Below are 17,790 nucleotides of genomic sequence, written 5' to 3' on the forward strand. Positions count from 1 at the left end.
CCAGAGGCCGAGAGCGTTCCTTCCTCGGTCGCAATCGCAAGATACAGAAGTCAACAGCGCACCCAACGCGACATCAAATTTTACTCCTCGGCCGAGCTCGGCCGACGAGTTGGCACGCCCCGCATTCAACTGAAGGACGTAGTTAGCTCATTAGTTACTCGGCCTGCGCGCCACGTAGGTTTTGTAATTTTTAGAGTCAACAGAAACATGAACCTTATGTGGTGCAAAAGAAGAATGATGACGATGATAAACATGTATAATTTACAATTTAATCACTAGTAGGTTACGTATGTGATGAGCAAGGGCCGCCCATGCATGTCATATGTGTTTGGCTGCCAATGATTAAGTAATGTGATAGAGGAGAAAAATATGTCCTCGACCGCTGACTCATTAATTATTAAGAAAAGCGGATAAAGGGAATATTAGTTAAAACAATAAAGTAAACAATTTACTTGATCATCGGTCCAAAAGTTTTTTATGAGGACCATATATAGTAGAATTCACACGGTACGTACGCAGTGTTAGCTTAATTAAGTTGTCAATTCAATTACTCAATGATTTTAGTAGAAGGGGAATGAATGATATTGACCAGTGTTTAAGGCTATTTGATCGGCGACTTCTACGCCAGCCACTGCTCCGGGTTTCCTCCACGTGTCACGTGGCAAAACTCACAGATTGATATATGAACTCATGTTACACAGAACCGACATATAGAAAACCATGGATATATGTTATATATATGAATGTATGTATGTATGTATGTATGTATATCTCATTCCTTACGTACGCAAGCGCGCGCCTTGCCAAATCGAGGCTGGGCAGAGGCTCTCCTTGGGCCCAATCTGAACCTCTATATCATCACATGCATGCCAATAATGCCACTTGCCCGCCGCCAAATAATCTTTGTCTCTCTCTGTCTCTCTCTATCTGTCATCTCGTGTATATTAAGCGTAAGCTATCACATGCATATAGTCTCATGTCTCCGTACATATCACTACGTAACACATGTATATCTAACCCTAAACCCTAAAATTCAACAATCGATCCGCCACGAGCAAATACAATATATACTACTTTTTGAATTTTGTTACTCCACCATTTTATAATTACCTACGCTGATCCGCTCATATGTACTAGTACGTATCAATAAGCAACTATAAATACCTCCAAAGTATTGTTTCTTTTTCAGCATCCAAATCCAATCCAGTTATTTACACCAATTACTTTCATCGAAATCTTATATCTATCCAACCCTACATCTGAAGTTTCATCACAAAAATGGCTTATACATCAAGCTTCTGGAGCAATATTCATAATTATTGTGTAGCAGCTGTAATGCTGTTTTTATCGATCAGCATGTCGTTGTCGCAGTCATCTAACGCAGCGGCAGTTAGCTACAATGTGATGAAGTTTGGTGCACAAGCAGATGGGACGACAGACTCGACGCAAGCATTCGTCAAGGCATGGGCGTCGGCGTGCAGCTCCGGCCAGGGCAATGCTGTTGTGTACATCCCCAAAGGAAGATTCTTGTTGAAGGCTGTGGTGTTTAGAGGTCCATGCAAGAACAGACAAGTTACAGTCCAAATAGACGGAACCCTTGTAGCCCCCACAGACTATAGGGCTTTGGGAAACTCAGGCTACTGGATTTTATTCATTAAGGTCACCGGACTTAGGGTCCTCGGTGGTTCCCTCGACGCCAGGGGGGCTGCATTTTGGGCTTGCAGGAAATCCGGCAAGAGTTGTCCTGTTGGAGCTAGGGTAAGTACGCATATATATGCGGTTTTAATAATTACTTACTATATTAATATAATATGTATAAATAATTATAATAATAAATGTATACATGTGCAGTCTATAACGTTCAACTGGGCAAACAAGGTTCTGGTAAGTGGTTTAACATCGATCAACAGTCAGGCAACCCACCTTGTAGTCAACAGCTGCAACAATGTGGTCATTCGAAACGTGAAGCTGATCGCTCCGAGCGAAAGCCCCAACACAGATGGTATTCATGTGCAGAGCTCTACCGGTGTCACCATAACCGGCAGCATCTTGCAAACCGGAGACGATTGCATAGCAATCGGTCCCGGCACCAGAAACCTCCATATGAGCAACATCAAGTGTGGTCCAGGCCATGGTGTAAGGTACAGTCGATCAGTCTTATTTATTTGTTTACAAGTTGGATTTATTAAGTAACACAAACTTGGGATGGGTATAATTAGGCATGTGTGTAGAAAAGATTAACTTAATAACCAGCCTAATTAAACATTGATTAAAAAATAGCCTAATTACGAATTAAAGTAGTGCTGCACATGATATCTGAATGTGATCTGATCTCTGTATATAATGCAGCATTGGAAGCCTAGGCAGGAATCTCCAGGAAGATGGCGTCCAAAATGTAACCCTAACGAATGCAGTGTTCAGTGGATCAGACAATGGAGTACGAATAAAGTCATGGGCCAGGCCCAGTACTGGCTTCGTTAGGAACATAATCTTCCAAAACATCATCATGAGAAACGTGAAAAACCCCATCATCATTGACCAGAATTATTGCCCCCGTAACCAAGGCTGTCCTTCTGAGGTAATAGTAATACTAACGTCCTATATTATATATATACTTCCTTAATTACTTATCAATTATTGGTTTATTTTTTTGTTCGTTTGATAGAGTTCAGGTGTGACGATTAGTCAAGTGACGTACAGAAACATACAAGGGACGTCGCGAACGGCAGAGGCAGTAACATTCGACTGCAGCCCAAGCACTCCATGCACTGGGATCAGATTGCTAGATATCAAGCTTACGTATCTGAATAAGGTTGCCACGTCATCGTGCAAAAACATTAGGGGAACCAGCACTGGACTGCTTATGCCAGATCCTTGCATATAGACAATCCTATTATTAAGGGAATTATTTGTGACTTTAATTTGCGCGTGTCTTGTGTGATTTTACAATATATCGATCGAGTTGTATGATCGTATCAAGAATAATTACCACTGATAAATGGTGATGGATGTGCACACCACACCACATGGATACGCAGTTATTGTAGAACTTCCATGGATGAGTGTTGCTTGCAGTAAATCAATTAATTAACACATGCAAAACACATGGATCGATCATCAGTAGTCAACTAATTTTCAACTTAAAATAAATATGGAACCGCAATTTAATTAGAAGAAGAAGAGAGATCAGCAGTAGTCATCAGATTGAAATTTAATGGTGGTGATGATCTGCTGCTGCTGCTTCTTAATTACATTTTGCACACACGTTACTAATTTGAATAACTGACTCCGTAGTCTGTTCTGGTACGATGGTATCAATATCATCAGGTCTCACACACAAATGCAAGTACGTCCGTTTGATTTGAAAGAAAGAAATAGACAACTGCAATGCATGCCGCAGTCTCGAATCTTGATTCTCAGTCAAAAAAGGATGCATGCCCAATTCATGCATCTCTAATAACAATAACATATATATGCCAATGGCGCTATGTCATTTTCCTTCAACAAACATTAGGTACGTGTCAACTTTATACACACACATACATTTTTGAAACTTAGTGGTAAATGATAAATACACATATGAAATGAAACGCATGTGAATTAATTATAAAGTACAAACAATTAAAGGTGTAATGTTTTTCATTAGGTTAATTCAACATTAATTTCATATATATATGTGTGTGTGTGTGTGTGTGTGTATCTATAGTTAAAATTTAGAAGACTTAATTGAGTCAGTATCAGTTTCAGTGTACAACAATGAAACATGGCTGCTCTCCAATTTCAGTTTTTTATATATAAGTTTGTTGTTTTATTTGCCTAGGTTTCACCTACGTCATTGACCTTATATATACATCAAGTGCCCAACCAAAGGCAAGTGGTGTGCATATGCATATCAACATATGGAGGGGTTCAGTTGGGAGGTGATTGTTCCTAACCTCCTATGGGCCATGGATATATAAACAGCTAGGTTGACATTTATATTATATAATCCAGACTTGCAGCCACAGGCAGAGGTGTTCATATTACCAATTTTACAATATGAGGATCCAATTTTAACCAAAACCAACGATATATGAAGAGAACACACACACACACACACATATATATATATATAGGTAATGTTAGGAAAACTAAATTTGTAAACAAAGTTTTGGAAACTAAAGGATATGAAAATTGATAATTTATTTATTACTTAAATGTTGATAAACGTACTTATTTCTATTAGTAACATATCATTTAGTTTGCAAATTTTATTTCTAAATAGTCTCTCTATCATTACTCATATATATATATATATATATATATATATATATATATATTTCAGCGGGAGCCCACATTTAACATTTTAGCAAAATGTGATTGGTGGGAGGATATCCAAAACCCATTTCCCTTCCTTTGCTTTGCTTTCAAGATAGAGGAGGAGCGATCAATGATTCAATCTAACGTGGGAAATGGCAAATCATTGAGGATCACATAGATTTACCACTCTCTGGCTTTTGTAAAGAGGAGGAGGGACCCTTTAACACGTTGCGCGGGTGACGGTGACTGCCCACTGCCCAGTCTCCACAGTCCACAGGGGCCATATATCTTCTGCAATTTTTCTTTTCAAATAATATTTGTTTTTTGGTATCACCACTTATTCTGTTACTCATAAACAACTTCTTATATTTAAGGATACTGATTTGAAAATGGTTCTTTCCCTCTGCAATTATGGAGAGGCACATGTATCATGAATCATGGATCCATGTTTATTTCTTCTCAACAAAACCAAAAATTCTATATTATCTCTAATAATTATGTATTTGTCTCATTATCGCACTGGACTGGAAATATTTGATTTGGAAAAAAATAAATCCTTTTCTTCTTTTTTTTTTTTTTTCCCTTCAAATATCTAATACTGATCATTTGATATAAGACCATTGTTATGGACGGATAGTCTTTGCTGATGCATCAATGAAGCCAAGCAGGGAATTACAACTCACCCTATAACGCTGGTCTTAATATTTTATTAACTCATTGCGTTTTTTATTTAAATTTTTATTATTTCTTCTAGATAATTTAAAGTAATAATATAACAAAAGAAAAACATGATTACGATTAATTATCATACAAGGATAGTGAAAACAGCTTTCTATAAACAGTACGACAGATAAAGTATCTAACTTTGTTTTTTGAGGTAGGCAGATGAAGTATTATCTTACTTAAAATGGTAGAAAACATCATGCGTCTCTCCTCTCCCAACTCCCGAGTATCTATATAGAATTATAGATGGTGTTGTCAGCAGTGGTTTGTTTGTTCTCGCTGTGTGTCTCCTCATACGATCTTGATTTTCATCTAGTTTTGTATTGAGTTGAGTCGAATACAAGTTTATTGGTGGGGTGGGGTTTCTTGTGTTACTCACTGATAAGGTGATAGTGAGGCCCCATCATTTATCAAAAATCTCAGCTTTTGTTTTGGGTTTCAGCCTCGGCCGCATGGTATCTAAAGTTTCTAGCTTTCCAGATTCAGAGCAGGAGAGTAAGGTACAAAGCTCACAATCAAGGTACTTACTTTGTAATTGGTATTCAACTTTTGCTTCTTCTCATCTGTTGGATTTTGATTGCTTTCTGGATTCTGTTATTTTGATTATTCAACGGGTTTTGATATTTCAAATACGTGAATTTCAGTTTGGATAAGAAACAGGTTTTGAATCAGAGAATTGGAATCCCAGTGGTTAAGTAGAGATTGAAAAACATATTTCTTGACATATCTATATATCTGCACAACTGGGATTCTTACTGTTTCTGTGAGGAAAGGAATTTGGCTTGAATGTTTATTGGGTGGTGATCGTGGAAAAGTAGAATTTGAGATTGGAGAATCAGGACTCCAATGACTAGGAAGTTGGGTTTTGGTTGAGATCAACTTGTTTCCGTGAAATTGGTGATGGAGAGGCAGAGCAGTTTTCAGGCTGCAAGGATGGAAAAACTACCTAGTTTCAGTGGGGCAATTGAGCAGCAGTCAAGTTCTCGAGGGGTGATGGAGAAACAGAAGAGTTTTCGTGGGTTTATGGAGAAGCAGAAGAGTTTTCGGATGGTTATGGAGAAGCAGCTGAGCTTTATTGGTGGTGAACGGAGGAGGAGCAAGGAGTCACCGGGTAAAAGAGGTGACTCTCAGCTCCATTTGGCGGCTCGAGCAGGGAATTTAGTTAGAGTCAGAGAAATTCTTCAGAACTGTAACAGCAATGAGTCAATTGGTTTATTGTCAAAGACAAACCAGGAGGGAGAGACCCCCCTCTATGCCTCAGCGGAGAATGGGCATGCTGTGGTTGTTGGGGAAATGTTGAAGCATATGGACCTTCAAACTGCATCAATTGCCGCCAGAAATGGCTACGATCCATTCCACATTGCTGTAAGACAGGGCCATCTTGGTAAGATACTAGTATGAATATCCATTTCATTTGTAGAAATTCAACACACTTTAATAGAAGCAGTCCTGTAATGTTTGTATCATATGCTATGAAAAAAAAAAGGAACACAATTTCTGTAATTCTGTGTTAGATAAAAGCATATGCAATATGTATCTTCATGAAGCTTGATTTTGAAATGCTTGTTGACTGTCTTCTTCAATCTAAACACGCACACGCATATTGACTTTGATTGTCACCTTAATCATCTGGTGACCTATAAGAGCCTAATTATGATTAGGAAACTATCAAATAATATTTCTTTGAAATATGCATCATGATGATTTGAAAATTGTTTCTTTCTTCAGAGGTGTTGAAAGAACTTCTGCACGTGTTCCCGAACTTGGCTATGACCACAGATTTATCCAATTCAACTGCCTTACACACGGCTGCTACTCAGGGGCATATTGATATTGTAAATCTCCTTTTGGAAACTGACTCAAATCTCGCCAAGATTGCCCGCAATAATGGTAAGACTGTGCTTCATTCAGCAGCAAGGATGGGGCACTTGGAAGTAGTCAAGTCCCTACTAAGAAAGGATCCAAGTGCTGCTTTTAGAACTGACCTGAAAGGCCAAACTGCGTTGCACATGGCTGTAAAAGGGCACAATGAGGAGATTGTGCTGGAGTTGCTGAAACCCGACCCCTCAGTTTTGACTGTGGAAGATAACAAGGGAAACAACGCATTGCATACTGCCACAAGGAAGGGCCGTATTCAGGTTCTTTCTCCTTTATTTTCTTTCAATTTATTTAGTAATTTGATGAAATGTGCTAATGTTATATCAATGATTCAAGTGTCGATCAATATTAAATCCAAATTTCTAAACTAGATCTGAAATCTAGCTTCCCAATTGTTTAGTTTTGTGATCATGTTAAGCATTATGTTCATTGCTGGTAGTTTTAACTCAAAATGTATGCTACGACTCCACTCTGAAGAATGGTTTGGTAATTTCATAGTTGGTGCTTAATTGGTGTATGATACTCATATGTCGTAATGGAAACACCTGTAGATTTTGGTGTGTGACTTCAACTTTCAATTGAAACAAACCAATCTCAAAATTTGCAAGCTAGCTTGTGACGTAATTTTATTATGTTTGCTCAATGCTCATGTACTTTATGTGCAGAATGTACGCCTTCTGTTGTCCATTAATAAAGAGGGTAGTAACATCAATGCAAGCAACAAGGCTGGAGAGAGCCCACTTGACATTGCAGAAAAATATGGGAGTCCAGAACTTGTGGCTGTGTTAAAGGAAGCAGGGGCCACCAATTCTAAAGACCAAGGAAAACCTGCAAATCCAGCCAAGCAGCTGAAGCAGACTGTGAGTGACATAAAGCACGATGTCCAGTCCCAACTTCAGCAGACCCGCCAAACTGGTGCCAGAGTCCAGAATATTGCAAAAAAGTTGAAAAAGCTCCACATTAGCGGCCTCAACAATGCTATAAACTCTGCCACTGTTGTTGCCGTTCTGATTGCCACTGTTGCTTTTGCAGCCATCTTCACTATTCCTGGCCAGTATGTTGAGGACGAAACACCAGGGTTTACGCTTGGACAAGCGCACATAGCAAATAATGCCGCTTTCATCATCTTTTTTGTGTTTGACAGCCTGGCACTCTTCATCTCCCTGGCTGTTGTTGTAGTCCAGACATCTGTGGTTGTGATTGAGCAGAAGGCAAAAAGGCAGCTTGTATTTGTGATCAACAAGCTCATGTGGCTAGCTTGCCTCTTCATTTCGATTGCTTTTATTTCTCTGACGTATGTGGTGGTGGGCACGCACTCGAGGTGGCTTGCTGTGTACGCAACAGTTATAGGCAGCACAATCATGCTTACTACCATTGGCTCCATGTGCTATTGTATCATTTTACATAGGATGGAAGAGTGCAAAATGAGGAACATTCGGAGAGCTGAGAGTAAGTCTCGTTCATTCTCTATGTCTATGGCATCAGAACACGAAGTTTTGAACAGCGAGTATAAGCGGATGTATGCGCTTTAAGTTTCATACGGGAGAAATGAACACAGGGATTGGGGGACCTATGCTGTATCTTAGCATATAGGAGTAGGAGCTTAAGTACATATGTCGCACCTGCTCCTGCGCCACGCATCAGATTGAAATTTTAACATAATAAGTGATCTAAAGGCACCTATCTCTTAAACTAGATGTATGGAGTATATTCGAAGAAATTAAGATTATCGGGTTGAGCAGGTAAAAGGAACTCATATATATCTGCCTCATTCCTCTTCTATCAGCTCTTGGTATAGCAAGGAATGGCTTCTTTCATCTGTCTGCTGTCTGGTGTTACTGGCTTTGCTAATGGATTAAGGTAAGCATCCATGTTTAATTGTTGGAGGGCTATGAGGCAGCTGCATAATTTAATCATCAAGGCATACTGAACTGAGTGAATGTACCATGCCAAGTTTACGACTACTATTATCCAAGTATTTGATTAGGAGTTTATAAATAATCTGTATTATGTGCAAAGTATTGTCATACCAGTTGATGTTTAAATTAGCAATGTCAACTACCTTTTTCGGTCTCAGTCCTTGGTCGGAACTAATCAGAAATAAATGACGAAGCCTGAGAAAACAGAGGATAATGCAGAGGAAAGGTAGATCACATTCGGACTTGTTTTCTATACAGTGATACGATATTTGATTCATCAAATATGAAATATTGAGCCATTACTCGGAAATAAAACTAGTCAACAGTGATTTGCAAATTGTAAACATGGTTTTAGTTAGAAGCCAACAGTGGGCATGCATGCCCTTTTTTACCGCTTTCCACATACCAACTTACCAAGAAACTACTTCGACGACAAAATTTTCAATGTAAAAATGAATTTGATAATGAAGAAAGGACATGATGCTAAACTGTCTTTTAAGTCATAAACAGGTTCACGGAGAGTATTTACACCAACTTTTGTTCTAGACTAGAGTTCTAACTGGAAAAAGAAAGGCACTTGGTAATAACATCAAATCCGTCTTCACTCTTACCAGGCGATATCCATGTGTCTATAAATTGCTTCATGCTATCCAGTATTTGATACTAGTTTAGTTTTAAGAATTATTTCAAGTTGATTTGGCTTGGTATGTTAAGTTGCCGAACTTCAGACCTGTGAACTGGACTTCCCTGGCCTTTCCTAGAGCTGTTGGATTTTGAGTCCATGCGGACTGTCTTGGCTGAGAAGCAATGCCGTACACGAACTCTGTGACTATATGTTTGAGCTGAGCAACTACCTTGGACACTCAACATTAAAATCACTTCCTTGTCGCGGGTGTCTTCGCACCACCAATTTTGAGGGATGCCATCAACAAATTCTTCCAAGGTATGAAACTCTTCATGATGAACTGAGACCTCCACAGACTCTTCAGGTTTGATCATGCCCGTTGCTGGTGTGATCTATTATTTTGTGTTTTGAATAACAGAAGAAGTATATTAGAAGAATAGACACCTGCATTTTCCACTCCAAAAAGGAAAAGAAAATTTATAGGACAGAACAGAAGCAGCAGGGAGAAAGTGATACCTCAAGCCATCGAGGAAACCCATGGGCACCTCTCGGGCGATAGTCAGGCTCTTCCCCATCCTCCTTGACAGTGGACTGACCTTCACAGATGATTTTAAATACGGCCGTATCCTTTACACATTTATTAGTGATACGCAAAATGGACGTGTCCTGATTTTGAAGGATTATGTTGTTGGTGTTCAAAATAGTTTCTGGAACATAATTTGATTCTTCAAGCATAGACCTGATATTCTGATTGGACTTTATAATTTCTCCAAACTCCTTTCTCCTTACTGATCTATCAACGTGAGCAATTTGTAAACTTAGTTTACACCGGACAGGTTTGTGATCACTGTCAGTCACATCCATGCATGCCTCATACCTATTTAAAATCGGGCACCAAGTTTTAGAACAATGAAGAAAAAGAGACAATAGGTTACAATCCCAGAAGAACGTACTGTATAATTGACGAGACTACAGGGCACTCTAAACTGCACTCGGCAACTGGTGATGGCCGATTGTCACGATATATTATTCTATCACACCATGCAGGAATACGTTTCTTCTCACCAGAATCATATCCTGAAAAGGATGCATAGACAAAGTTTCAAATTAAAACACTCGAAAACCATGTTGTATCTAATTCAGTTTTGCAGATATGCATAATTTACTCGTGTAAGAGAAACCAGGAGCTTTAATAGTAATGCAGAAATTGACTGTTACTAGACCAAATACCTGCTAAGCCTGCTTGGTGCTTTTCAAACTTGTATGTTGGAGGGAATCTGATGAGTGCCTCACGCATCCCTTGGAAAACTTTCCCGGCTTTCATCTCTGCTCTGAGCTGATCTTTTTCTCTGAGCCAATCAAAGCATCTTTGCGAAACGAAGTCCCTTGCTTCATCATAAGATATACCAAAAAGCCGATAATTGAAATCACCGAGAAAAACAACCATATCTGCTTCTGCTAATTCGGGCCTTACATCTTCAGTGTTGCTACTGACAGCCTAAATCATCAATGGTCTAACACTTAGCTAATTACATTAAAAATTATAAATAAAGGATTGATTTCAGCAATACGAACTAGAACAAGTTCATACATTTGGAGCACGAGCCATGTTAACAGAAGTTGAGACACCAGCTGCAAGAGAGAGGACCCATGGCAAGCCAGAAGAATAAAGCAGCCAAAATAAATAGGCAGAGAAGGCAAGGGAGCAAGACAAAAACAGGTATGGTAGCATACCAGCTGCTGTATTAAGTAGAGACGACCGGTTGAAGACCATATTACGATAAATGTGATCAAAATCAGCATTACGGCGATTGACAGCTTCCAAATGTGCAGCCAAATGACAGTTCACAAAGCACATTATCCGATCATAGACTCGGATTCTCAGACCAACACCCCCCTGCTTGAACATAAGTAATCTAGTCAGTGATCCTTTTTCGTAAGAATAAGAAAGCGATACATTTAAGAAATTGAGCAGAGACAATCAAACTGACTGCATTCTAGTTTATTCTGTAAACAAAAAGGTACCAACTCCCAAATTGTATACATGCCAATTTGCCAAATGAGCACTGTGAATGGAGAGGTACCAACCTTGTTACCAATGGCACGACCAAAGCCACAGGGAACTGCTCCAGCATCAATATCCCCGACATGTTTTCTGAGATTCTTTCTTACCCTATATGAGAATTATGAGCTCATAAAAGGAAAGAAATATATGAGGACAAACTCCACAAGGATAATTTAACAGAGTAGGGTTAAGATGCCTCACTGATAAAAGGAAAGAAATACGAACTGCAGGCTAATTATATTTGGTGATAGCTAATTCCTGAAATCAGTTTCGATGGTAATTGCTTACCAAAGAGATATGAGCAAGCCTGCGAGCTGCCTAGAACCCATACGTTCAAAAGTTTTTCCTTCTTCTAAGGCCTTTCCTATGTTATCAAGCCACCAGTTACCAACAGAACTCCCTTCAAGCCCTACCTACAAGGGGAAAATAATGGTAAATAAATAAATCAATCCATACGCACGAGTAGAGATTTTGTATCTGTTAAAGTAAGCAAATAAGCAGTTCACAACATCAATGAAGGATCTTACAGTTTCTTTTGCAGCAGACATTGCAAGAAAGCCTGCGCCCATTTCTACTTCTTGCAACCCGACAACTACAATGCCAACATCCGGCACAGCAGAGCCTAACCATGATATTAGTGCATCCTGAGATGCTCTTCCTTGACCAACATTCCATGTGCCTACTAAAATTCTAACATTGTCACTTTTGGTATATACACTTTCTTTTGCAGCCAATTCTGTACGTATCAAGTTGTCAGTAGGTCCTGGAGATTTGATGTTCCATCCGCGAATACCACCATGGGTGGCCAAGCTATAAACAAAACCAGTTCCAACCGCCAGTTTTATCACTGGACTACTGTGTGCAACCCATCCTGCAATCAGATTTCCCTCAAGATCCAACACCTGAATCATGCCACTCACATAGCCTACATATATTCGTGTTCCGATAGTGCAAAAGCATTGGACACCAGAAGAATGGTGATTAAAATCTTGCACACGGTTACCATTTCCATCCCACTGAACCAGTAAACCATTTGTGCATCCACTCCATATCATGCCATCCGCAGTGAGCACTAGCGCTTCTGTCTTCTTGGATTCTTCTACAAATGCCCCTGCCCCTCTTGTTGCAACCCGACGAACAGCATCTGCAGCTCCCATTATAGCATTACGCGACCGTTGTAAAAAGCCCCCGGATTTCTCCTTTTTCGATGTTGAAACAAATTTTACCTTCATCTCATCTTCTACTGCTTGATCTTGCTGCACTGCTGACATGTCAACTCGATTCTCCATCTGACCTTCTACATTAAAGACTTTCACAAGCTCTCTTGTACGAGCATCCCTGACAAATCAACACTTTTTAGAATAATTCCAATGGAAATTATATGTATTAGGATCTCTATCTAAGCAACGATTTCCTCTTCTCTTTCTTGATCGAAATCCCATTTAGAAAAACATGAATTGTGCATAAGATAAAAGTTTTAACCATGTAAAACATGTATCAAAACGCACACACTCCCCACTAACACTAGGTTTCAATTTGAAAACTAACCACAAGGAGAAGGACATAGATCCGGCACACCAAACTTTAGCCCTAAAATTATCAGATAGCAAATACTTGACATCTTGAGAAGATATACTACAGACGCCATTCACGGTAACTTGGCTCCTCAGGTCAATGCCTGACCTCTCCACCAGTAAAGCTGCCATATGCCTTTCCTCTGGTTTTAGAGAGAGAGATTTTTCTATAGTTTCCCATGGCCAGATTTTAATAACACCACCCTCGGAACCTGACCACATATCACCTGCATCAAATCAAAGCAACATAATATCAGATAGATTAACATTTACATTGGAAAGTAAAAAACCAAGCAATACAGAAGCACTTGAGGAAGAGGAACAAATAAGTGACTGACCGTAAGCAGTGAAAACCATGGCGAGAACAGGAGCGCGGTGGGCCTGCCAGGAAAGACCTTCCTTAAAAGGAGTAGAAGCATCCAAAGACTGATCCATCTTCCAAGACCTGATCTTACCATCCTTATGGCCAGTCCAAATCAAGCAATTGCCGGTATCAACCATGAGGCAATGGGTGGGAGAGGTGTTGGCGGATTCATAGTATGGGGCGGCATCCTCATCACCCCTCATGACTCTGCCACCAATACCAAAGCCAGGTTCAAAGACGCCCTTCAAATTCCAGACCCTGACTCCGCCCTCCTGGCCAGCCCACAGCTGGGTATTGGTGCAGGCAATGGTCCTGAGGAACCTGCCGACCTGGGTCTCCCTGAGAGGGTGGGGTCTCAGCTCCAAGCAGGGGGGACGACCAGGATGGACGGATGCGCGAGTTGGAACCTTGAAGATGCCAGTGCCACCGCCGCTGCCAATAAATTCGGCCAACGGCTGGCATTCTCTGTTGCCATCAGGATCATCACCAGCCTCCATGCAGAGGCTTTGGTCCAGCCTCTGGGAGTGAGTGGTGCCCACGTACACGTCGTGATCACCAACGCCAACAGCATTACTAGTGGTTGTGGTGGTGATGGTGCTGTTAGAGGTGGAGTAAGGAAAGAAATCGTCGTCAGAAGAGTCGTAGTAGTCGACATTATTATTGTTATGAACGCTCTTGGGGAAGACGCTGACGTCGTCGAGGCTATGCTTGCGTATTTGGTGGTGGCGTTTTTGGGCGGAGGTTGCACGCAGCTGCTGGCTTAATGAATGTGACTTGCGGGGTGGAGGAGCGTTGCTTAGCCCCGCCAATGCGTCCCTGTCGTCGTCTTGACTTCTGTCCTCCATAGTACTAAGCAATTAATTAAGGGATGTTTCAAATGTTTGGGTTGATGAATAATATATATGTATATATATATATATATACACACACATATATATGAAGAACCTAGTTAACAATCCAAAGGAACAACATCGAGTGTTTATCTATACTTTAAACCAAATGAATATCAACATGAAAATTGTAAAAAATTCCATCAGAATCGAAAGAAAGAGAGGAACAAAACCAGAAGAGAACAGAGGAGAGAGAGAGAGAGAGGAGAAAAGAGGAGAGAGAAAGGAGAAAGGGTCTAACTCTAAATTTGCAAGGGGAGGGATGGGAGGGAACTCCGGGAAGGGGATCCGAGATGGGAGCACGTCGGTTGGTTGGATGATTGGTGTTTTATTTTTCTTTTTTTTTTTTTTTGGGACAAAAGGCTGGATGATTGATTGGAAGGCCAAGAGAAAAGAACGAGTGGGGCCATACATTGGTACTTTTAAAATGTCACCGTTTATTATATATTAGTAAATTAGTTACCATTTATTATATATTGGATTTAAGTAGTAATTAATTACCATTTGTATATACTGGATTTAATTAGTAAAAAAATTTATATTTATAAAAATGAATATTTATTTATTCATCTTGCAAAAAAAATAAAAATAAGATTTGACGGCATGAAAGTCATCAAGATTGGAATCTTACGAAGTTCCTGCATAGCTATGTATCTTTTTTACTTAGCATTCTTAAAGATTCCTAAGAGAACAAATTGGAAGGAATACATACCCCAAGGCTCAGATCAGTGGGAGTCACAGATGTCCTTGACTGGGCTGTTTGATAAGGGCTTCAACTTTTCAGATCATATACTCAGAAGGTTGTCTGCTCTCCTTTACCTTCTAGTCTTAGTATTTGTTCTGTCGGTTGAGGTCATTTTGTATTTGCAGGCTTCTTTCTAGAGTTGCATACTACTTTTCACGTGGACCATTTCTTAGGTTTTGGATAACAAAAGAATATGATCCTCGCAAAGATGTTGATTCTCGAATGTGAGTTGTAAACAAAGCCTCTTACACAGCCTTCAGCAAATGTTTGCTTTTTTCTTTTCTTTTGCATGTAGGTTTCTGTTTCCATCTTGCAATGTTGATATTATCTCCAGTTTTGCTTATAGTAATATTTGTTTTGACAGATATCAGAAAATTGATCATCGAGTAAGACCACCATTATGAAGTTACTGTGGTGCTAATTCAGCCAACCAGTAAGTTTCTCTTCAAAGTTTTCTTTAATTTTGTTTGAAATCTATTATAACAATTAATTGAGAGAGAGAGAGAGAGAGAGAGAGAGAGAGAGAGAGTGCTTTAGAATTATAGTTCATCTAAGGGACCTTGATTGCTTTGCATTGAATATAGCTCATAAAGATAGCAATGCTGACTTGATGAGTGCCGACAGAGTTGTCCAGTAATTGGTTGTTAAGAAACATCAAACATCTTATTTATTCCCTAGTTTCTGTACCATCGTTCATTTTTAGTTCATGCTATCAATGTTGATAATTATGTCTCTCTCCATGCGTTGTTTGGAGGATACTCAAGATGAACCTTGCAACTTGTGCTAGCTTTGAAAATCAAATTTACTCGTTCTAATTTCCAGTTGTTAAGTAAATAACAATTTTTCTATGTGAAATAGTTCTCTTAATTCTTTTTCTTTTGGGGGTCACTCGTGCAGACTAAAGCGTAGATGGGAGGATATTTGTGCATTGCGAGTGTTCCCTTAAAGTGGCATACAACATTGCAACTATTTGCACTCGGTGATGATTACATTCAAGAACAGATAAGGAAGCCTGCAGCTCAGACAACTTGCTCCGTGAGTTTCTAGAATCAAGACGTGTTGTCAGTTTTCCATGCAAGTTCATCTATTTGCATATTCCATAAAACCTGTATGATATAAAAGTACGATTGAACATAACCTTTAAATGTTTGAGGATGTTTTGTGAGAATCTCAAGTGAAATGAAGTATGTAAACTCACTGTTCCTCTTTTTATTTTGAGCCATTAAAATTTGAACGCTGGTTAGCTTTGAATTTAGCCTATTTATTTGTAGTCTGAGACGGATGGTTTTCCTATAACATGCTTGAGAACTTGAAGGATCGTGTTAAGGTGAGGTTCTTATCCGTATTCTTGAAACCTGGTGCGGTAATTAATTCTTTTCTCTTCAACAGATTATCTGTTAAATCACTGTTTTCTGTGATATCGGTTTCTTGACATTTTCAATAGATTTATCAGGCACGTTACTTTGTGGACTTAATCATGTTTACTTGTTTGAAGGCTGACGATGGTGAGATTTCTCTGCAGTCACATTCCTTTATCCTTACAGCATAACAGTCCAGTTTTTTTTCTTTTTCCTTTTTGTGCGTATTTCATATATAAAAACATGATAATTAAGTTGGCGTGATTTGAAACCAAAAGTGATATTTTTTCTCGGACTTTTTTTCCATCTTCTGAAGCAAGAAAACATTTTTCTTTTAGTACATTTTTTCAATAATTTTTATACAAATTTGCAAAACCAATTAAAGATCGTGGGCTATTGTTCACATTTTTTTCAAACAGGTACTCAAATTTATATTTTTCTGAGGCCTCGATAATATTGTGTTTTAGTCGTGGCTGAGGAAGGGGCAGAAGACCATCGAATCTAAAGCAAGGGGATGCTGTCATTGCAGTGTGATCCTAACTTGAACTTGGACTTTGGAGTTGGAGAGCTCGAAAAATATTTGAGAACATATTTCTTGATTTGCTTTTAACATTTGTAAATCCTGATTTTCTTTTACTCTGTGCTTTTCACTTGATGTTTCAGTTTTGGAACTGATAAATCAACACAAAATATTTGTGGGGCCGAAAAACAGCCATTAGCCATAACAAAGTTCTGTCGATCAAGACATTTTTGAAATATCCACCATGAATTGCATTGGTACGGCGAAAGTTCCAGGAAAACATTTTTCTTTTAATATATTTTTTTCAATAATTTTGATACAAATTTGCAAAACCAATTAAAAACCGTGAGTTATTGTTCACATTTTTTGTGAAAAACGCTTGTTTGAGTTTCCGCAAGATATTTTGTATGCACAAGGAGAATTTTATAGATCATTTGAAAACAATAATTATTTATTGAGACATATAAATAAAATCAGTAACTATTTATTGCGACGCATAAATTTTCTTTATTTAATTTTTTAAGTTAGAAAAAAAAAAAAATTTTACAAAACTACCTTAACTATGAATCAAACTAAAATTTTATACCTCATGTTTTAAACATTGCAATGTCATACTTGAATTTATAAATTCGTTGCAATATCAGATCTCTATTAATTAATTCATTAAATTAACCGTTAAATGATGACGTGACAAATATAAAACACATATTTTTCTAACATGAAATACCATGTAGATAAAAAAATAAAACCAAAAAATAAACCATTCTCCCCCTCCCGTATTCTCCCCCTTCCTCCCTTTCAAGCTGCAACAGCAGCCGCATGCTCTGTTC

The 17,790-nt window shown here is 38.9% G+C and overlaps 3 protein-coding genes across 4 annotated transcripts; 2 read left to right on the plus strand and 1 right to left on the minus strand.

Moving 5' to 3' along the window:
- The first annotated feature begins 1,278 nt into the window (after positions 1–1,278).
- On the plus strand, positions 1,279–3,018 carry LOC103956041 (polygalacturonase-like). Its single transcript, XM_009367973.2, has 4 exons — positions 1,279–1,758; positions 1,852–2,141; positions 2,350–2,578; positions 2,666–3,018. The coding sequence occupies exons 1-4, from the start codon at positions 1,279–1,281 to the stop codon at positions 2,882–2,884; spliced, it is 1,218 nt and encodes a 405-aa protein (XP_009366248.1). The 3' UTR covers positions 2,885–3,018.
- A 2,066-nt stretch (positions 3,019–5,084) lies between these two features.
- LOC103956042 (ankyrin repeat-containing protein At5g02620) lies at positions 5,085–8,976 on the plus strand. Its single transcript, XM_009367975.3, has 4 exons — positions 5,085–5,542; positions 5,667–6,406; positions 6,751–7,160; positions 7,566–8,976. The coding sequence occupies exons 2-4, from the start codon at positions 5,923–5,925 to the stop codon at positions 8,430–8,432; spliced, it is 1,761 nt and encodes a 586-aa protein (XP_009366250.1). The 5' UTR covers positions 5,085–5,542; positions 5,667–5,922; the 3' UTR covers positions 8,433–8,976.
- A 321-nt stretch (positions 8,977–9,297) lies between these two features.
- Positions 9,298–14,897, minus strand: LOC103956043 (type I inositol polyphosphate 5-phosphatase 13). 2 transcript variants are annotated; one of them, XM_009367978.3, is made up of 12 exons: positions 14,579–14,896; positions 13,422–14,296; positions 13,058–13,310; positions 12,037–12,847; positions 11,798–11,922; positions 11,533–11,617; positions 11,179–11,341; positions 11,036–11,076; positions 10,675–10,942; positions 10,398–10,521; positions 9,961–10,321; positions 9,298–9,836 (listed from the first exon to the last, which is right to left on the minus strand). In XM_009367978.3, the coding sequence occupies exons 1-12, from the start codon at positions 14,749–14,751 to the stop codon at positions 9,501–9,503; spliced, it is 3,615 nt and encodes a 1,204-aa protein (XP_009366253.2). In that variant the 5' UTR covers positions 14,752–14,896; the 3' UTR covers positions 9,298–9,500. The 2 variants fall into 2 exon arrangements, with proteins under 2 accessions (XP_009366253.2, XP_009366252.2); XM_009367977.3 differs by having other exon boundaries at positions 11,036–11,341; positions 14,579–14,897.
- Positions 14,898–17,790: the final 2,893 nt, after the last annotated feature.

This window comes from the organism of the source record quoted next, unplaced genomic scaffold, assembly GCF_019419815.1.
Source record: "Pyrus x bretschneideri cultivar Hongxiangsu unplaced genomic scaffold, Pyrus_bretschneideri_v1 Contig44, whole genome shotgun sequence".
Taxonomy (NCBI): domain Eukaryota; kingdom Viridiplantae; phylum Streptophyta; class Magnoliopsida; order Rosales; family Rosaceae; genus Pyrus; species Pyrus x bretschneideri.